The sequence below is a fragment of the Tamandua tetradactyla genome, chromosome 8 (genome assembly GCF_023851605.1).
Source record: "Tamandua tetradactyla isolate mTamTet1 chromosome 8, mTamTet1.pri, whole genome shotgun sequence".
In the NCBI taxonomy this organism is placed as follows: Eukaryota; Metazoa; Chordata; class Mammalia; order Pilosa; family Myrmecophagidae; genus Tamandua; species Tamandua tetradactyla.
In genome coordinates, this window is record NC_135334.1 from 113,055,615 (window position 1) to 113,078,416 (window position 22,802).

Here is a 22,802-nt window from a genome sequence, read left to right on the forward strand (position 1 = left end):
CAGCCATGCAATGACAATATTTTCTTTGAAATGGTCAACTAAACCAAGAAAGATAAAAACAGGAAACCTTAGCCAAACCCATATCTTGCTTATATGAAAATCAAACCATACTCTATCTAGTATGTGATCTTTTTTGTTGTTGTTGTTCCTACTTGGATTTGTTTCCAGTTGATATATACATATATATTTTTTTCTGGGGGGGGGGTGGTGGGGTGGTGGTGCATGGTTTGGGAATCAAATCAAATCCATGCGGGATTGATCTCCTGCATGGAAGGTGTGCATTCTACCACTGAACCACCCATGCACCCAGTTGAGATACATTTTAAGTACTGCATGTTAACTCACTTTATTGCAAGCCCATTGTTCCATTAGCACAGGAAGAAATCACTATACCATTTTCATATGTTTTTTAGAATTAGCCTACCTTTGCATTAGATTTTGTCGTGTATAACCCATGATTAAAAAAAGGTATCATGTGCACAGCTATACGAGGATATTGTGAACATTAATTGTACACTTTGGATGATTACATAGTTTGTGAATATATAATATATATCAATAAAAATTTAAAAAAGATATTATGAATCCTGTACCATATTTTCTTTCCCCCCTATTTCTCCTTAAATTATACTTTGTATGACTTTTAGGCAGTCATTTAATTTCTGGGTGTTGGATTTAGTCCCTCGCTATACTGTCAGTCCAGTTCTGCCGGCTGGTGTGGAGGTCATTTCAGGATTGACTGTTTCTGCTGAGTTTTAGGACTTGGCTAGAATCTGGGAATACAAGGATGATCGACATATAAAGATGCAGTTTTTATTTATTGCTGTCTGCTTATAAGGATCATGTGATTCCTTAATGCTTTAAATTTGTGAAGTAAGAATGACAATCTGTGTTTGTGTAGATTGTATAGTTAGAGATTGAGTGGTTGGGGAATGCTAACTACTCTTTACAGAGTGCTGATAAAGGTATATCCACAATATCGCCTTTGGTTTTGAGGAATCAGTCTTAGATTAAATGACCCTCTGTAGGCTAAGAAAAGAGTGATAAGAATGACTAGAACATGGTGGTGGGATATGGGAATCCTGTATTTATGCATGATTGTTTGTAAACCCACAGCTACTCTAATAAAGGAAAAAAAAGAATAATAGAATAATACATTTCAAAAAGAAGAACGATTGAACAGTGGCTTCTTAGGCTAGTCTATTCATGAGGGATGTGCTACGTGTTTCCTAAAGAAGGGAGGGAAGGTAAAGGGCGTACAGAGTTTGCCTACTCTGTGGTGGTGTCCTACCACCATAGGCCAGTACTGAATTTTAGATTATTGCAAATTTTGCAGAAGAGGTTATTCTACCTCCTAAAGTCTGAAATCTTCAAAGAAGTATTTATTTGTGAAGGAGAGGGGGCAGATGACGATTCCCTCTGGCTTTGGAGGCAAAAGAGGTTGCCTTAAATAGATCCTTCTTTGTACAGGCAGGAGAAAGGCATGGCCTCGGGGTAAGGGAACATCTTTTAGTTTGAAGAGATTCGGTTTAATGAAAGTTTGACTATACTGCTCTTGTATTTCTCATTTTGGTGTGGGCAGGACTGGTGTAATGGAAAGGGTTCAAGTTTAGGAGTCGTAAGACCTGGGTACTAGTCCGAGTATTGACAGATTCCTTTACACCATGGTTCTGCCACTGTTCCTCTCTGAATCTGTAAACCACAGACGATGCTGCCTGCTCTGTTTGTTTAGGATGGATACGGTGAGGACTGATGAAACCCATGAAGATACTTGGTAAATTTTAAAGACTCACTCAAGTATAGTTTTTTATATTTAGTGGAGCCATTTATGATTTTAAAAAGGGTCATCAAAGTTAAATATTAAAGAAAGATTGACTCTAGAATATAAAAAATGTAAAATATTTTCTACAGTGAAGTCCACAACCTGTTCCTTGGAGCAGTTAAACCCAACTGTGGGTAGTGCGTATCTCGAGTGTGGGTTTTATAGTCTAGGACTCATCAATCCAGGCAGTAATCCTACACTGCCCCCTGGTGGATGCACTAAATAATATGCCTACTTATTGCCATTAGAAAAAAAGATTTGACAAAGATAAGTGTTCAGATACTTAATTCTCAATTTTCAGATTCTTAGGTGGGAATCTTACCTTAAGTGTATGTAAAAACCACCTGGGAAGTGATTTCTGAGGCAGACTCCTGAGGCTCTATCCCAAATTCTGATTCAGTGGTTCTAGGGTACAATCCAGAATCCTTGACTTTCAGTCCACTATTGAGAAATAAGCCCTGAAGGAGCTCAAGGAGGGTTTATGGAGATATGTGACTTCTCCAAAATTCTGTGCTCAGTTTTGTATACATTGCATGTTTTTAGGAATAAGTCCACAGCTTTCAGTTTTCACCCAGAGGGTAAGAACAATTATTTTGCTTTCAGTATGACTTTTTGTTTAATGTTACAATTTTACATTACTATGAGGCAGTCTAAGTGAAAAACTGTGAGGGATTATAGTGGTAATTTTACTGTGGTAATACTGATCTTTGATATTAGGATTAGGTTAGGATATAATAGCTCATAGAATTTCAGGGTAGATTTTGGTTGAACATACATTCTTTCCCAAGTCTGAGGGTTTTCAGTGCATGTATCATAGGCCAAAGTTGCTCCATCACAGGGAAATCTCCCTGCTGCTTCTGTTTATTATTGCTGGAAGAGCTGTATTCCTTGTGAGCATTTTGCCATTAGCAAGTGCACAGGTAAGAGAATTGGGACGCCACACAGGCTGTGGAGGCATCTTGTTGCATCTACAACTGGGAAGTGCTCCTCCATTAATTTTGTTGCTTTTAGCACCTATTCTGGTGTATATTTCATTTGTATATACACGTGTGTGTGTGTGTGTGTGTGTGTGTGTGTGTGTTTACTTTGTTTCCAGGAAGACTTTTTAAGAAGGAAGGAGAGGCGTATAGGCATTTTCCCCTACATTCAGGATTAGAAGAGGCTTGGTTGGATAAAATGCTTTTTACCTTCCCTATAAATAAAAATTACTTTTTTTGTTTGTTTACAGTAGAAAAATTGAAAACATGGAAAGCCACACACACACATACACAAAACAAAAAACAAAAAACAAACACTCTTTCTATAGCAGTAGAATTCTTAGCTACCCTGTGACCATCCAGAATAAGGATTATATTTCCCAGTCTGCCTTGCGATGGAGTATTAACCATTCACTTAAGTTTGTGCCAGTAAAATATAAGGGATACTGATATGTGCAACTTCTGGGTCATAGTTTTAAGACATGTGTCCTGTATTCTTTTTCTCCTGCTTGAAATTGGTGATAATTAGAGTAACTACCTTAGACCCAGTGATTGAAGCCCTGTGCTGGGGATGGCAGAACATATCACTTCCCTGGATCCCTGAATCATCTCGTGAAACAGAGCCTGCTCATCTCTCTTAAACTTTTACATGAGATAGAAATAAAATTTTCATTTGAGCTGCTTTCTTTTGGTGCTTCCTTGATACAGTGTCTTAACCCACGGCTTAACTAATGCAGTGGGGAAGTGATGTCCTTGCCTTTGTCTAGAACAGGGTGCGGTGGTGTGCCATCCTGGGCCACGTCAGTGAGGGTGGTGCCCTGGCGTGGCAGAGAGGAAAGAAGGAAGGAGTCTGGGTTCCAGGATGACTTTATGGAGAACAAGAACCATGTCAGCCCTGGATTATCGACTTCTATATTTGTTGCATGAGCGAGAAATGATCTTCCATCTTGTTTACGCTATTGTTATTTCAGGTGTCTGTTGCATGGAGGCAAACCTAATACTAACAAATAAAATCGTAACCTTATATCTTAGAGATAAATCTGGGGTGGATACATTCTTCTTCACTTTTTCTGTATACATAATTACATCTATATATGTTAAGAACATAGAGCTTTGAAGACTGCCAGAATTCAGTTCAATTCAATGAATACGAGCTCTGCTACTTCCTAACTATATGATCTTGGACACATTATTTCAAATCTCTAAACTGCAGTTTTATCATCTATAAAACGGATCTAATACTTCTATTTCATAGACAATTAAGATTAAATAGTTTATATACACACACATATATTTATCTCATAGACTGTTAAGATTAAATTGTTTTGGGCGGTGCAACAGTGGCTCAGGGACAGTATTCTCACCTGCCATGCTGGAGACCCAGATTCGATTCCTGGAGCCTGCCTATGCCAAAAAAAAAAAAAGAAATAGTTATATATATATGCATATGTATTTACCTATTTATATTTATTGCAACTGCATTATAGTAGGGCTCAACCTAATATTGCATTCATTTATATATTCAGTATATCTATAATTATTTTCTAAAATGTGATCATATATGTATATATACTCTTTTCATAACTTCTTTTTCAAATAACTTTAGATTGTGAACATCTCATGTTAATAAATTTGTTATTTAACAGTATTTTTAATGACTGCATAGTATTATGTGAATATGCCATAATTTATTTAACACAGTTTCTTTTTTTGGCCATTTAAGTTATTTTCAATTTTTGGCTCTTATTAATGATGCTGCATTGCATATCCTCATTCAGTCAGTAAATGCCAAGTTACATGAACAAGGGTGACAGAAACAGAGACGGGGGCAGGCCAGGCCATGGATCACCTGTAGACCCTTGTGAGGACTCTGACCTTTTATTTTTTTGTAGCTGCGTGTTTGCATCCTTCTTATTAATGGCCTTTGGATAAATTTCTAGACATGGAAATGCTGGTTCAAAGATATACAAAATTTTAAGGCCTTGATTAAGTAAAATATTTCAAGGGAATAGATTAGGTATTTTTAGATTTGTAGTGAAATCTTTGCCACGTATTTAATTTTTTCTTTTGGATAAATTTTTAGATTTGGAGATGCTGGCTGAAAGATATGTAAAATTTCAAGCCTTTGAGTAATTAAAATATTTAAGGAAATAGTATATATATTTCTTACAGTTAAAGGCCGTATATTATAAGTTTAACTCCTCTTTCAGTCTTCCAGCCTAGAATAATGTGTTAAGCACGTAGTGAATAACTTGTTGGTCGAAGGGCCAAGTGTCAGTTTGTGTTCCAGTCTTAATTTACTTGTCCTTGAGGATGAAGAATAAATATTTTCCCTTGATTTTTTTTTCCAAGTCAAACTATATCCAGCTTTATTAAAAATACTTTTCATAAATAATCATGATAGTTCAGGCAGCACGTGGGCTACAGTCGTTAACAGTTTCAAACCCCCTTCTTCAATGGACTACCAAAATCAGAAAGCTACTGTAAAACCCAGTAAAGTCTTCATTTGATGCCCTGAACAGGGAAAGTTTAGAGTGAGGGCTGACATTTCACGTTTAGCATGTTTGATAGTTTTTCACGTGCTGACCCTGACTTTCAGGAAACGAAATGAAAATGGCTGAATTAACAATTTGAAGATCCACAGTCTAAACAGGGACTCACTCGCTGCTCTTTTGCATGATGCCATCTCAGGGGCATCAGTGGAAAGTCCAGATAGCCTGACATACTGGTGGTTTTGGGAGCCAGGCCCCAACACACTTCAGGGAGTCAAGTCTATGTTGAATGCTGAGAAGGAAGAGAGGACATGAGGACATAAAAATGAATTTTAGTTTTTCCATACGACACCACCTTTGTGCCGAGGTGGCTAATGTGTATCAACATCAGGGAATCCGGTATCCTGGAAGTAAAGATGAAGTCTCTTAAAACTGAGGGGAAATGTGTTTTCTCCCATATTAATCCAGCTTTGGAGATGTTCTATTAGTGACATCTGCTCCTTCCCCAAAAAACAACAATGAAGTGTTTTGTGTGCTAACAAAATAATTAAAAAAAAAAAAGTAAAACAAAATTCTGTATTTTTATAAAACTTGAAAAAATAGTATTTCAAACTGTACAGTCATCAGAAGTACACAGTTACCAAAAAATGCACACACTTTTTCACTTGGCATCTCCAGCACCTTTGGCTGTCTGTGCCTGGTCTGTTTTGCCATCTCTGTTTTCTGCAGGGTTATTCCTGTCCTTGCCAGTATCAGCTTTCCCCTTTTTCCCTTTGGGTACCTTTTCTCCCTTCTTTGCAGGGGCCTTTTTAGGCTTGGGTTCTGGCTTTGGAGGAGCAGACTTAGCAGATAACCTTGCAGATCTTCTCTGTGGCTCGTCTTTTACCTTGGCTTTATCTCCCTTAGCATCCCTTTCAGCCTTTTCTTGGGCATGGTGGCGACAGTGGTGGAACATTGTTGGTGGACATGGGGATGCAGCAGCGCCTGGGCTTTGGTCAGTCTGGGGGTTGTTCTCGCCTTTTCACACTGCTCTAATTTTTGATGGTGACTAAGCACCCAAACACCAGTGCCCCTGAAGTGACTGGCATGCACCTATAGTATGTGACACGTGGTAGAGACTTACTGGGTAGGAACTGATTCTTGGTTTTGTACTGCCTATCCTCTTCCCTGTTCCTTAGCATCTTCATGTTATTGCTGCTTCCCACATCCTACTTAGATAGCTGGGAGGCTTAGCCTTGTTGGGTCTCAATTTCCTCGTCTTTAAAACAAGGGTAGTAGTAGATGATATCTAAGGTCCTTCTCAGTTACTTTACTCATTCATTTGGCATCTCTTATTAAACATGTGTCAGGAGCCACGAGGAAGTTCCTGAAAGAGAGGCCCCTGCTCTCCTTAGGCTTACATTTTAGTGGGAAGAGATAATGAAAAATTAAGCAAGATATTTTCAGATGATTTCAGATCAGTTTGAAGAAAAGAAAATAAGGCTGTGTGACAGAGAGAGGGCTTATTCTTTGCCTGTGAGTGTGCTGAGAGATGGCTGAATATAACTGAATATCTGTATTTCTTCCATTTTCTGTTGTAGTGAAGCTGGGACTTCACTGCAGTTATCCTTTGTTTTGAGTTCATCACATCATGGCACATTGAACTAGAGTAGTGATGGTAGTCCTTGAAATCAAGGGACTTCAAAAAGTGGAAGCAATCCAAATATCCATCAACTGGTAGATGAGAAAGCAAAATGTGGTATATTTATACGATGGAATATTATTTAACAATACAAAGGAGGGAGGCAGTAATACAATGTGGATGAACCTCAAAATAGTTATGCTAAGTGAAAGAGACCAGATGCAAAGGACCAAAATCATATAGTTTGCCTTACACGGAATTTCCAGAAAAGGCAAATCTATAGCAACAGAAAGTGACTAGTGGTTGCCTGAGTTCAGTGGTGGGAAAGCAGAGGGACTACAGATGGGTACCAGGGACCTTTTTAGGGCTATGGAAATAATCTAAAATTTAATTGTGATGGTAGCTGTACAATTCAGTATGTTTACTAAACATCATTGAACTGTACATTTAAAATGAGTGAATTTTATGTTATGTAAATTACTCCTCTATAAAAGCTATAGAGAGGCAAGGGTACTGTTTATAGATACTTCACTCCTTACCCAGTTCTTTGCTGGATGAGGATGTGGACTTGCTGATTCTGGGTTTGGCTTAAGAATTAGGAGGGTTCTACTTATCTGTAAATATTTCCTGTTAAGAAAGTAAATTGTTTATGCATAGAATTGTAAGTTTCAAGTAGAAAAGGGCTGTGGTGCAAAAAGAAAGAAACTTCTTGGATGTAAAAAGATCCTACTCTGTATAGACAGTGTTGCCAGCATCTGTCATCCTGTTAAGGATTCTGGGATGCATAGGAAGCCATGCTCAAATACCTGTATATGCTCTACCTCTGAGCCCCCGTCACCTTGATTGATTTGGAAATGTAAGTTCATCTTATTGGGTGGTATGAGGCTTCTTTGCACTAAACTGTAACCCCTTGATAACTCACAGATGTGGTACATTATCTTCTTTCATCATCATAGAGATGATTTAAAAAAAAGTTATCTAGGTCACACCAAATTATTTGTAAAAGAATGGTGCAGATTGCAGTGGAAAGATGAAGTGAATACCCTTAGATATCTACAGGGAGGAAGCATAACCATTTGGAGATAGTGTGTTCATTTCTGTTTTAGAAACATGAAAAGAACTTTCTTTGTGAGGGTTTTTTTTTCCCCTTAAATCTTTTTTATTTTCACCCCCACCCCCACAGTCAAGGCTCCATTTATAGCACATCTCAGAGACATTGCGGGTGCGATTCCAGACTACCACAGTAAAGCAAGTCATGAGTATTTTGGTTTCCCCATGCATATAAAAGTTATGTTTACGTGATACTGTAGTCTCTTAAGTATGCAATAGCATTATGTCTTAAAAAAAAGTACATTTTTTTCATGTCTCTGAACATGAAATGAGACATGAAATGAGCACATACTGTTGGGAAAATGGCACCAGTAGATTTGCTTGACCCAGGGTTGCCACAAACCTTCAATTTGTACAAAAACGCAGTATTTTTGAAGTGTAATAAAGCAAAATGGCCTATACTTCTCACCTGGATTACTGTAACAGCTATACTGTACTTTCTGGCTCAAATATCTTAACCACTCTGCTCTATCTTATCCATTTCTTTGTCGAGCACAGCTCTGATTAGGATTCTGCAGGGCCTAGCAAAGTACGCACATTTCCTCAGGCCTCCAAGTACTACCCGCCATGTATCATTAAACATGTGCTCCAATCTTCCTGGAATATTCTGGGATTCTTTCTCAGGCCGGGTGCTCTTCCACCTTGGGGGCTTTGATCACAGTTTTCCCTTTGTGGAATAACCTCTTCCAAGTGCTTACCTGTTGAAACTGTAACCATCTTCAAGCTCCAGCTCATATGTCTCATTCTTTGTACAGCCTTTTGTAATTTTCCCAAACTGACTGTGATTTCACCATTTTCTGTCTTTGCACCTTTCTTACATCACCTGCCATAATCATCTTTTAGTTTGGCGGTTTGTGTGCTGGGTTCACTTCCTAGTTTGTGAACTCCGTAAGGGCAGTTACTGGGTCTTGACCCATCATATCACTGTGTAGAGTTTATGCCTAGAAGATAACTTTTTAATCAGATGAGCTGTATAACTCAAATATCACTCAGATTTTCTCCCAACTTTCAGCAACTTTACGTTCTTCACGTTTTCTCTAAGTGCCAAACACTGGCCATTTCAAAATTTCAACTTGCAGTTATTGAGTCTCTCATCTCTGGCTTTTGACACACATTCTTCCAGGCCAGGGTTCTGCGTTGGTGCCTTGGCAGGTTGAGAGCTATGACTGTGAATAATGAGTCAATTACCATCCAGCCTTGGGGAAAGCACAATTATTCCTGACTGGCCAGGCTGAGGTAATCCTCTCCTCCCTGTGCTCTTTCAAATGAAGAACATAAAACAGTTGGAATTCAGAGTACTGCAAAGGGAATTTAGACAAAACATTTGTCTGCTGAATTTAGCTTCTTTGGATTTATTCTGATTTATGACTGATTGGTTTTTAAATTGCTTATTTAATCCTAACGACTGTTGCTCCAGGGGAGGCCGGATACCAAGGAGCGTATGATCAAGAAGCAGGGTAGCGAAGTAGTTTGGCTGGACAAATCAAGAGCAAATGTTATTGTCCAGAGAAATATTGCTACAGGCTAACAGTAAAATGTAAATATCATCCCTTGGCTTTCAGAGTACTCAACCTTGTTATAAGCATGATTGTGTCTCCCCTATTCTCTTTGCAGAAAGCATTTTGCAACTCCCCAGTGTTGTACGGAATTTCCCCCCCATGAATTTTCCTTTCCTTCTAGCAATATATTCAGTATCTCTCTGTGACTGAGAACATGCTCTTGATTTGTATTGCCATTGACCAGTGTGTAGAAAAACAGACACTCACAGGTTGCTGGCAGGATTTGGTCGTGGATTCTGGGGCTGGTTGTGTTGATATGTGAAAACTCTACTGTGGGAGCTGTTAATTCCTCTAGTCTCATTGAAATTACTATGGCTTTCATCTGGATAAATTTGGATTTTAAAAAAGTTTCTTTGAAAATTGTGTTCTCAGAAAGTAATTACTTTTATCTAGAAGATATATAATCAATATGTGGTTAGTGTCTAATTTATCAAAGAATCAATAGTTTTATCCTTTTCAAGGAGTGTGTGACCTTTGTCTTCGGCCTAAAATTGGACACTGTGGTTGCAGTTGTGGCCTGGTGATCTGTCGAAAGCTTGTCTGTTTAATCTCAGAAGGAAACTGAAATTCCATTGCTTCAGAATAATGAAACGTTTTTAAACCTTTAGGGAAAAACCTTTTGTTTCATCCATATTGAAGTTTTGACTCACAGATGCCCAAAGAAACACTCTTTCAAGGCTCAATAACCTACTTGTTCTCTAAGATATTGCTGTTAGATTTCTAGAGTGCATTATATCTGACACTCATTTCAAAGCAAGAAACGTTAGGGATATGATGAAGGGGTAGAAAAGGATTCTGATGAAAAACAGAAACAGGAGATGAGAGGAACACTAGGGTGACATATTTGTATTGTTACCAGGATAACTCCAGGAAGCAGCATCTGCCTCTCTAATCAGGCTTTAGACCACTTTGGATTCTGGGTTGTGCCAACATCTGCCATTTTGATATTATCACATTGAAAAAGACCTATCTTTCCTATCTCATTCTGCCAAGAGATTTATTATTTGCTGTTTTTTTTTTTTTTAATGATAAAGACTTTATAAGGAGCATTTCTGGGTTTTGGCTAGATTTGGTATGCCTTCTTATGGAATTACATTCAGGGTTAATAAAAAGCCTGACATTGTAGGTCCAAATAGAGAGAGAACAAGTTATTTTCTACATCTTCTGGTATTTAAAAATGAAAGCTATATGTTTGTAGAAGGAGGGAATTTTAAAAGGGTGGACAAGAAATTATGTTATATTTGAGACCCCAGGCAGAACTGTGATAGATGGTTACAATAGTTAAACACCAGCATCAAAAGCTAGGAATTCATTGTATTTTATTTTCTTTTTAGAAAGAGGTTCCCCTGGATACCTGTCAAATAACCTAGGTGCTTTATCAGAAATAGTTTAGTACATGAGTGATTATGAGAATAGAGCTTATCCTTATGTAGTATCTGTTATTCCCAGACATCATTATGCTTTTCAAGTATTTAAGTCAATAGACTACTACAGTAGTGCAGTGCTAGGTATATAGTATTTTTTCAGTAAATACTGGCTTTAGGTTGTGCTAGACTTAAAGAATAAACAGTGAGAGCAAAAACTATTCCACCTCTCACCTCTTATTGAAATAGTGCACTGCGGGATGGCCACAGGTAATCTTCCTATCTAACCTGGATGAAATTTGAGGAAACCTTCGGTTCTTCAGACAACGATTTATGTTTCCAAGCCTCTCCATGCTTATCTTGCTCTGTATGAAGCCAGGTTTCATCTTAAGGAACTAGCTGGCTAGTTTGAAATCTCCAGGGTAGGCTGGCAGGCTGCAGACTCTTGGGCAGGAGCTGATGCTGTATTCTTGAAGCAGAGTTTATTCTTCCTCCTGGAAACCTCAATTCCGCTCTTCCGGCCTTTTGTCTGACCAATGAGGCCCACCCAGATTATCCCAGGTAGTCTCCTTGACTTAAAGTCAGCTGATTATATATGCTAATGACATACACAAAATACCTTCTCAGCAACACATAGATTAATGGTTAACTGAATAAATGGATACTATAGTCTAGCTAGGTTGACACACAAAACTAACCATCACATGTTCCATCCTGCTTCCACTGTTTATTCCTTGCTCTAAGACTGACTGAGGACATCTTTGTGGCTGTAAAATAGGAGGCCCGTTGGGGAGGGTAAGTCCTAAGGCCATTTCTTCCTCACTTAACTGATCATTATGCTGTCCCCAGCAGTATCCTCAGTAGTTTTCCCATTACCTCACTTACCTGTCTTCCATCCTTTCCAGCTCCAGCAGTCACGGCTGGGGACTCATACCAGTTTCTGTCTTCATACACGCAAATATTTGGATGACAATGTGTGTTAGATGTTGAGTATATATAATGCAGAGAAAAGGATGTGGTCCCTACTTTAATATTGCTCATAGTCTCTACAGGGTGAAGACATTAACTTAGGAATTATACAAGTATATATCTGTAACAAGTGCTGTGGAGGAGAGCTTATTGGCACATGCGACTGTACAGATAGGGAACTGACCTTGTCAGGGAGAAGATCTAGAAGCAGTTCTGAAAGAAGAGACACAGAGGCAAATAGCCTGTGGTGGAAAGAATTGAGAGAAGCCCGAGGCAGATGGACCTCAGAGACAGGGGAGGGCACTGAATGATGCAGTTGGAAACTAAAGAGACAGGTAGGGAGCAAGCTCCTGTAAGGAAATTCACAAAATAAACTGCACTATTCTGACTTTCCTTGAAATGTAGCTGTATCTTTTCTCCTTGGGGAACAGAGATCATCCTAGCGAGTTATTTTCAGAGGTGTGTGGTCGGAAATGGGGAGTGTAGCGTGTGAAAAAATTTAGCTTTTATCTATTTCTTATTGGGGTTGATGTAAGATTTCATTTACAAAACCTTTCCATGAAGTTGGAAAATCTCTAGTCTGGTGAAATAAAAAGGAAACAATACTAGGAGTCATCGTTTATAAAGTTTTTGTTCTTTCTTACCAATAACTAGAAAACTGGAAAGCCAAAAACTTAAATCTCAAATGGGCTTTTTTTTTTCTTTCCAGTTACTGGAGTGTAACAGGAGAGATTTAGGAATTACATTCTATATTAGTGAGGATAGGATAGGCTATACTGTGTTAGCAAACAATCCCTAAAATCTCAGGGACTCAAGCAATGGAAATTTATAGCTTACCCCGGTAACATTTTGATGTGGATGGTGCAACTCTTCTTGCTTGCACCTCTTACACTGGTGATTTAGGGATTCACAATCCATTCATCTTGTGACACTGCCCTCTTATACACATGGCCTCCAAGGTTGCCCTGGAAGGAGCAGAGAGACCATGGACAATTATGTAGGGAATTTTGTGGCCAGACCTGAAGTAGCATCTATTACTTATGTCCATTGGCCTGAATTCAAGTCTCAACCTAATTTGCAAGAAAGTCTGGGAACTATAATCTTTTGCTGTACCCAGGAAGAGGATATGAATGAGATTTGATGAACCCATCTTCTCTACATATTTTCCCAGAGAGGAATGAAACTGAAGTTGAAAGTCATAGGTGGTAGAAATGGCAAAGGAAAGAGATGTCCTCTATGGGAAAGGAGCAAGTGTTTTAATTACTTTCCTTTTTTAATGCTGCAAAAGTGCTGAGAAAGGACATTTTTAGGCAAGAATTGGTTGTGGTTAAAAAAATGTAGCATTAATGAACCAAAGTTAGGGTTTAGAAGATGTGAAGCAAACCCTGCTCAGAGTGACTGGGAAGGTGAGAGCAACGTCCTTAGAATATATCCATGGTCAATCATTCTCCTACTGCATGATTTGTCACTAGGAGAAACAATGAAGTATAAGGGGTTGATTAAATAAATTTTTCTACTTATATAATGGAATTCTCTATAACATTAAAATAAAAATAATCAATAATATGGAAAGATACATTGTTAAGTGTCAAGTTGTGATACAATACAGTATGACTCCATTTTAAAAGAAAGATTAGCAACTGAAAAATTTTAGTGTGGCTTTTCCAGCTTGGGGGATAATGAATGATTTTCAGATTTTCTTTTTTTAAAATTTCTTATGGATTTTCTAAAATCATCCATACATTCTATATAAGGAAAAAATTAGTTTTAAAATTTAGAAAGAAAATGGGATAGGTAATAGTTTTCTCTTGAAAATGCCTAAGAATTTTGCAAATACTGTGCTTTATTGACCTTGTAACAGTGGCAAGAAAAGTGCTTGGTACGTAGTAGGCACTCAAATATTTGTTAAATGTGGGATGAAATAGTTTTATCTTTCTGTACTTCTTAAAATATAACTTTATAAAGTTAAGAGTGCTTACTACTTCAGGTATAGTTTGTAGAGTTTTTTGAAAGGTATTCTTTTTTTGGATGAATGGTTTTCGATAACACAAACCAGATGGGGTGTGCTGGGTGTTTCCTAATATTGTGTAACTTAACATTTCACATTTCAGATAATGAGACCAGAAGAGGAACATTTGAAACCTATTCTTCAGAAAACAAATTTACCTCAGTAACATTTCCTCATAGAAATGAACCAAATGACCAGCATCTTGGAAATAAAACCACTTTTGTTCATACTTCATCCCAGTGTTCAGAAGAAGAACAGGTAATATGACAGCACATTTATAGAAATGGTCTGAGGAAAAAAAAAGCATTCTTCATGGAATTATATAGAAAGAAACCATTAGAACATAAGAAACACTGGACTATTATTGGATCGGTAACTCAGACTCCTAATTCTATGAGAAATTAGTACCTAGGAATACTTTACTGGAAACCATCATTGCATTTCTTGATTTCAGTAGCAGGCTTTATGACAGAAATTTGGTTATCCCATTTTCATTAAAAACTTCTTAAGGATCTGCTATCTATTATGTTTTTCTTGAAAAAAAATATATCTTTTAGCTTATTTTGTGTTTGGGTTAAAAAAGTACCTTCTGTAATCCTTGGTATAACATAGGACTGCCTTTCTTTTATCTGTTCTAGATTCAGCTCTTTCTGTCTTCAAGTAGAATCTGTTATTCTTGTTTCTCCAAGGTTTTGTCATTAAATGTTGGGTACTCTTCCTTAATTTAAGACTTTATAGACTCTATTCACATTCTTTTTAGTAGTTTTTAATTACCAAGGAATATCTTGCCAAAACCTGTTCCATTTTCTGAATCATTTGAATGTATTAGTTAGGGTTTTCTAGAGAAACAGAATCAGTGGGAACACTCGCAAATATAAAATTTATAAAAGTATCTCACGTGACTGCAGGAATGCAGAGTCCAGATCTGCAGGGCAGGCTGTGAAGGTGACGATTCCGATGGAGGGTCTGGACGAACTCCACAGGAGAGGCTCGCCAGCCGAAGCAGGAAGAGCCCGTCTCTTCTGAATCCTCCTTAAAAGGCTTCCGGCGATTAGATTAAGCATCACTCATTGCAGAAAACACTCCCCTTTGGATGATTACAAATGGAATCAGCTGTGGATGCAGCTGACATGCTCATGATTTAATTCTATGAAATGTCCTCATTGCAACAGACAGGCCAGTACTTGCTCAACCAGACAAACAGGTTCCACCACTTGGCCAAGCTGACACGTGAACCTGACCATGACACTTACCGAAACCTATTGTATTTTCTAAATCCTTCGAGCTCCTGTTTGCTAGCTCAACAAATCTTCCCTGTGATATTGTGGACAGAATTTCATGTGGTATTGTGGTTTTATACAAATTAACATATATCTCTGTGTTAGAAATGTGTGTTTATACAGAAGTCTGTAACTCTTTATGTTTCTCGAACTTATTTACAGTGAGGTAATAGTGGGATATAATTTTTTTTTTCCTGAAGGATACACTCTCTTCTAGTAATCATTGGCCTTTGGGATTATGTTATATATTAAACTTTTGACCAGTATGCGAGAGGCAAGGAATTGTTGAATGAATTTGTTTTCTGATAACTTGGGAATTTGTCCTTCAGAGTTTCATTAGGATAGGATGGGACGGAATGTGGTCAAGAAATATACTCTAGGTTATAGTGTGGCTAAGTCTGTATGACAGAAGTAAACTCAGACCTCCTTAAACATATTCCCTGATCACTGCTATGGCTTAGTGAATCTGGTTCATCATACTTCGCTAACGAACAAAACAGAAGAGGAGTTTTGTCATTTCAAGGGCTATGATATCAGTTCCTTTATTTTTAGCTGTTTCATTTTTCCTTCAATATGCCTCCACTGTCGTTTCAGATTGTGGTAGATGAAGGCCAAAAGGTTGGCAGCTTCATTCAAGGTGATCTGAATCCAGCAGGAAAGGTGAAGGTAATACGTAATTCTATTTTCTTCCATGAGGGGAAAAATAAAAAAAGACATTTGCCATTTTTTTATTTTTATTTTTATTTTTATTTATTTATTTATTTATTTATTTATTATTAATTAATGGAAAAAAAGAAATTAACACAACATTTAGAAATCATACCATTCTACATACGCAATCAGTAATTCTTAACATCATCACATAGATGCATGATCATCGTTTCTTAGTACATTTGCATCGGTTTAGAGGAACTAGCAACACAACAGAAAAAAATACAGAATGTTAATATAGAGAAAAGAAATAAAAGTGATAATAATAGTAAAAAAAAAAAAACCCTATAGCTCACATGCAGCTTCATTCAGTGTTTTAACATGATTACTTTACAATTAGGTATTATTGTGCTGTCCATTTCTGAGTTTTTGTATCTAATCCTGTTGCACAGTCTGTATCCCTTCAGCTCCAATTACCCAGATCTTACCCTGTTTCTAACTCCTGCTGGACTCTGTTACCAATGACATATTCCAAGTTTATTCTCGAATGTCCGTTCACATCAGTGGGACCATACAGTATTTGTCCTTTAGTTTTTGGCTGGACTCACTCAGCATAATGTTCTCTAGGTCCATCCATGTTATTACATGCTTCATAAGTTTATCTTGTCTTAAAGCTGCATAATATTCCATCGTATGTATATACCACAGTTTGTTTAGCCATTCTTCTGTTGATGGACATTTTGGCTGTTTCCATCTCTTTGCAATTGTAAATAATGCTGCTATAAACATTGGTGTGCAAATGTCCATTTGTGTCTTTGCCCTTAAGTCCTTTGAGTAGATACCTAGCAATGGTATTGCTGGGTCATATGGCAATTCTATATTCAGCTTTTTGAGGAACCGCCAAACTGCCTTCCACAGTGGTTGCACCATTTGACATTCCCACCAACAGTGGATAAGTGTGCCTCTTTCTCCGCATCCTCTCCAGCACTTGTCATTTTCTGTTTTGTTGATAATGGCCATTCTGGTGGGTGTGAGATGATATCTCATTGTGGTTTTGATTTGCATTTCTCTAATGACCAGGGACATTGAGCATCTCTTCATGTGCCTCTTGGCCATCCGTATTTCCTCTTCTGGTAGGTGTCTGTTCAAGTCTTTTTCCCATTTTGTAACTGGGTTGGCTGTCTTTTTGTTGTTGAGTTGAACAATCTCTTTATAAATTCTGGATACTAGACCTTTATCTGATATGTCATTTCCAAATGTTATCTCCCATTGTGTAGGCTGTCTTTCTACTTTCTTGATGAAATTCTTTGATGCACAAAAGTGTTTAATTTTGAGGAGCTCCCATTTATTTATTTCCTTCTTCAGTGTTCTTGCTTTAGGTTTAAGGTCCATAAAACCGCCTCCAATTGTAAGATTCATAAGATATCTCCCTACATTTTCCTCTAACTGTTTTATGGTCTTAGACCTAATGTTTAGATCTTTGATCCATTTTGAGTTAACTTTTGTATAAGGTGTGAGATATGGGTCTTCTTTCATTCTTTTGCATATGGATATCCAGTTCTCTAGGCGCCATTTGTTGAAGAGACTGTTCTGTCCCAGGTGAGTTGGCTTGATTGCCTTATCAAAGATCAAATGTCCATAGATGAGAGGGTCTATTTCTGAGCACTCTATTCGATTCCATTGGTCGATATATCTATCTTTATGCCAATACCATGCTGTTTTGACCACTGTGGCTTCATAATATGCCTTAAAGTCAGGCAGCACGAGACCTCCAGTTTCGTTTTTTTTCCTCAAGATGTTTTTAGCAATTCGGGGCAAACTGCCCTTCCAGATAAATTTGCTTATTGGTTTTTCAACAACTAATTCTGAAAAATAAGTTGTTGGGATTTTGATTGGTATTGCATTGAATCTGTAGATCAGTTTAGGTAGGATTGACATCTTAATTATATTTAGTCTTCCAATCCATGAACACGGTATGCCCTTCCATCTATTTAGGTCTTCTGTGATTTCTTTTAGCAGTTTTTTGTAGTTTTCTTTATATAGGTTTTTTGTCTCTTTAGTTAAATTTATTCCTAGGTATTTTATTCTTTTAGTTGCGATTGTAAATGGGATTCGTTTCTTGATTTCCCCCTCAGCTTGTTCATTACTAGTGTATAGAAATGCTACAGATTTTTGAATGTTGATCTTGTAACCTGCTACTTTGCTATACTCATTTATTAGCTCTAGTAGTTTTGTTGTGGATTTTTCCGGGTTTTCGATGTATAGTATCATATCGTCTGCAAACAGTGATAGTTTTACTTCTTCCTTTCCAATTTTGATGCCTTGTATTTCTTTTTCTTGTCTAATTGCTTTGGCTAGAACCTCCAAGACAATGTTGAATAATAGTGGTGATAGTGGACATCCTTGTCTTGTTCCTGATCTTAGGGGGAAAGTTTTCAATTTTTCCCCATTGAGGATGATATTAGCTGTGGGTTTTTCATATATTCCCTCTATCATTTTAAAGAAGTTCCCTTGTATTCCTATCTTTTGAAGTGTTTTCAACAGGAAAGGATGTTGAATCTTGTCGAATGCCTTCTCTGCATCAATTGAGATGATCATGTGATTTTTCTGCTTTGATTTGTTGATATGGTGTATTACATTAATTGATTTTCTTATGTTGAACCATCCTTGCATACCTGGGATGAATCCTACTTGATCATGATGTATAATTCTTTTAATGTGTTGTTGGATACGATTTGCTAGAATTTTATTGAGGATTTTTGCATCTATATTCATTAGAGAGATTGGTCTGTAGTTTTCTTTTTTTGTAATATCTTTGCCTGGTTTTGGTATGAGGATGATGTTGGCTTCATAGAATGAATTAGATAGTTTTCCCTCCACTTCGATTATTTTGAAGAGTTTGAGGAGAGTTGGTACTAATTCTTTCTGGAATGTTTGATAGAATTCACATGTGAAGCTGTCTGGTCCTGGACTTTTCTTTTTAGGGAGCTTTTGAAGGACTAATTCAATCTCTTTACTTGTGATTGGTTTGTTGAGGTCATCTATTTCTTCTTGATTCAAAGTTGGTTGTTCATGTCTTTCCAGGAACCCGTCCATTTCATCTAAATTGTTGTATTGATTAGCGTAAAGTTGTTCATAGTATCCTGTTATTACCTCCTTTATTTCTGTGAGGTCAGTAGTTATGTCTCCTCTTCCATTTCTGATCTTATTTATTTGCATCCTCTCTCTTCTTCTTTTTGTCAATCTTGCTAAGGGCCCATCAATCTTATTGATTTTCTCATAGAACCAACTTCTGGTCTTATTGATTTTCTCTATTGTTTTCAATTGCATTTATTTCTGCTCTAATCTTTGTTATTTCTTTCCTTTTGCTTGCTTTGGGATTAGTTTGCTGTTCTTTCTCCAGTTCTTCCAAGTGGACAGTTAATTCCTGCATTTTTACCTTTTCTTCTTTCCTGATATAGGCATTTAGGGCAATAAATTTCCCTCTTAGCACTGCCTTTGCTGCATCCCATAGGTTTTGATATGTTGTGTTTTCGTTTTCATTCGCCTCGAGGTATTTACTAATTTCTCTTGCAATTTCTTCTTTGACCCACTCGTTGTTTAAGAGTGTGTTGTTGAGCCTCCACGTATTTGTGAATTTTCTGGCACTCCGCCTATTATTGATTTCCAACTTCATTCCTTTATGATCTGAGAAAGTGTTGTGTATGATTTCAATCTTTTTAAATTTGTTAAGACTTGCTTTGTGACCCAGCATATGGTCTATCTTTGAGGATGATCCATGAGCACTTGAGAAAAAGGTGTATCCTGCTGTTGTGGGATGTAATGTCCTATAAATGTCTGTTAAGTCTAGCTCATTTATAGTAATATTCAGATTCTCTATTTCTTTATTGATCCTCTGTCTAGATGTTCTGTCCATTGATGAGAGTGGTGAATTGAAGTCTCCAACTATTATGGTATATGAGTCTGTTTCCCTTTTCAGTGTTTGCAGTGTATTCCTCACGTATTTTGGGGCATTCTGGTTCGGTGCGTAAATATTTATGATTGTTATGTCTTCTTGTTTAATTGTTCCTTTTATTAGTATATAGTGTCCTTCTTTGTCTCTTTTAACTGTTTTACATTTGAAGTCTAATTTGTTGGATATTAGTATAGCCACTCCTGCTCTTTTCCAGTTGTTATTTGCATGAAATATCTTTTCCCAACCTTTCACTTTCAACCTATGTTTATCTTTGGGTCTAAGATGTGTTTCCTGTAGACAGCATATAGAAGCATCCTGTTTTTTAATCCATTCTGCCAGTCTATGTCTTTTGATTGGGGAATTCAGTCCATTAACATTTACTGTTATTCCTGTTTGGATAATATTTTCCTCTACCATTTTGCCTTTTGTATTATATATATCATATCTGACTTTCTTTCTTTCTACATTCTTCTCCATACCTCTCTCTTCTGTCTTTTCGTATCTGACTCTAGTGCTCCCTTTAGTATTTCTTGCAGAGCTGGTCTCTTGGTCACAAATTCTCTCAGTGACTTTTTGTCTGAGAATGTTTTAATTTCTCCCTCATTTTTGAAGGACAATTTTGCTGGATATAGGAGTCTTGGTTGGCAGTTTTCCTCTTTTAGTAATTTAAATATATCATCCCACTGTCTTCTAGCTTCCATGGTTTCTGCTGAGAAGTCTACACATAGTCTTATTGGGTTTCCCTTGTATGTGATGGATTGTTTTCCTCTTGCTGCTTTCAAGATCCTCTCTTTCTCTTTGACCTCTGACATTCTAACTAGTAAGTGTCTTGGAGAATGCCTATTTGGGTCTAATCTCTTTGGGGTGCGCTGCACTTCTTGGATCTGTAATTCTAGGTTTTTCATAAGAGTTGGGAAATTTTCAGTGATAATTTCTTCCATTAGTTTTTCTCCTCCTTTTCCCTTCTCTTCTCCTTCTGGGACACCCACAACATGTATATTTGTGCGGTTCATATTGTCCTTGAGTTCCCTGATACCCTGTTCAAATTTTTCCATTCTTTTCCCGATAGTTTCTGTTTCTTTTTGGAATTCAGATGTTCCATCCTCCAAATCACTAATTCTATCTTCTGTCTCTTTAAATCTATCATTGTAGGTATCCATTGTTTTTTCCATCTTTTCTACTTTATCCTTCACTTCCATAAGCTCTGTGATTTGTTTTTTCAGTTTTTCTATTTCTTCTTTTTGTTCAGCCCATGTCGTCTTCATGTCCTCCCTCAATTTATCAATTTCGTTTTTGGAGAGGTTTTCCATTTCTGTTCGTATATTCAGCATTAGTTGTTTCAGCTCCTGTATCTCATTTGAACTATTGGTCTGTTCCTTTGACTGGGCCATATTTTCAGTTTTCTGAGTGTGATCCGTTATCCTCTGCTGGTGTCTGGGCATTTAGTCAGACTTCCCTGGGTGTTGGACCCCACAGGCTGAAAGATCCTTCTGTGAAATCTCTGGGTTCTGTCTTTCCTATCCTGCCCCGTAGGTGGTGCTCGTGGCACACGTTTGTCTGCGCGTTCCACCAGCAAAAGGTGCTGTGGGTCCTTTAACCTTGGAAAACTCTTGCCATGGGGGAGGTTCGCCAGCCGAAGTGGCTTGGAAGAGTGCCACCCGGCCCGGGGGTCCGAACGCGGGGAGGGTTGCCGGCCGCCGCAGCCCGGGAGAGCGCCCGACCGAATTTCCTAGTCGGCCCGGAAGGAACCGGGCCGTGGTGGGAGGGCGCCAGCCGCCGCAGCCCGGGAGAGTGCACCGTTCCCAGCCAGACTGGGGAGTCACGTGTTTGGAAGGGACCTCCCCGGTCACCGTTCTCCGCAGTCTGGGGATATCCGACCCAACTCTCTCAGTTGGTCTGGGAGGCCTTGCGTGGTGGGGGTGCCCACCGCCGCGGCCCGAGGGGACTGCCTGCCCAATTCTGCCAGCTGACCTGGGAAGGAGGAAGGGAGGGACTCCGGCCGCTTGCCATCCCACCTGGGAAAGCCCGCGCCCCTCGGCGATCTCACCGGAGCTGGTTCTCCCAGACAGTCAGCCGTTTCAGGATGGGGTAGGCCGTCCCTTTGATCTCCGTCGTGGCTCTGGGAGCTGCTCTGTATCGTCTCCACTCCCCCAGTAGCTGTTCTGGAGGAGGAAAGGTGAGGATGGCAAGGCTGTCGAGGACGGTGGCGGAGGAGCTGGTGAAGGCGGCAGAGGGCACGGTGGTGGTTGGAGAGCCGCCGGAGCAGAAGGAGAAAGGGAAGGATAAGAGGGCGGATGGAGTGCCGGAGCAGGAGGGGAAAGAGAAGGATAAGATGGCGGATGGAGTGCCGGAGCAGGAGGGGAAAGAGAAGGATAAGATGGCAGATGGAGTGCCGGAGCAGGAGGGAAAAGAGAAGGGCAAGATGGCGGCGGGAGCGCTGCCGGCAGAGAAGGGGGAAGAGGAGGGCTGGCTGGCTGGCGGCGGGAGCGCCGCCGGTGGAGAAAGAGGGAGAGGAGGGCTGGCTGGCTGGTGGCGGGAGCGCCGCCCGCGGAGAAAGAGCCATTTGCCATTTTTCATACAAAGGTGGAGAATTCAGATTTTATATTTAATTATTTATTTTTTGGGTGTATGGTCCAGGAATCGAATCCTGAACCACCCGTGCATCCCAGGTTTTATTTTAAATACGTTTTTTTAAAATTGGTATTTTAGTATCTTAAACTATCCTTGCTTGACTGGGTTCTGGGTCTTTTTTCCTCAAAGCTTAACAGATAGAAAGGATGCTTTGATAGAGAAACATAATTCAAGTTCCCCTCAGCATATACCATTAAAAGAAATGACAATACAACAGATTCCAAAATTTTTTTTTAATATAGAGAATTGTAGGTTTACAGAAAAATCATGCAGAAAGATTCCCACTTTTCTCTATTATTAACACTTTGCCTTAGTGTGATACCTTTGTTACAATTGATAAAACAATATTATTATAATTATACT

The 22,802-nt window shown here is 38.6% G+C and overlaps 1 protein-coding gene across 2 annotated transcripts in view; it reads left to right on the plus strand.

Annotated features, from left to right (window-relative positions):
• IFTAP (intraflagellar transport associated protein) overlaps positions 1-22,802 on the plus strand; it is an 83,604-nt gene that overhangs the window by 29,971 nt on the left and 30,831 nt on the right. For both annotated transcript variants that reach the window (XM_077114443.1, XM_077114442.1), the window contains 2 exons: positions 14,026-14,180; positions 15,797-15,868. In XM_077114443.1, coding sequence (XP_076970558.1) covers positions 14,026-14,180; positions 15,797-15,868 — 227 coding nt within the window. The remainder of the gene's footprint in view (positions 1-14,025; positions 14,181-15,796; positions 15,869-22,802) is intronic.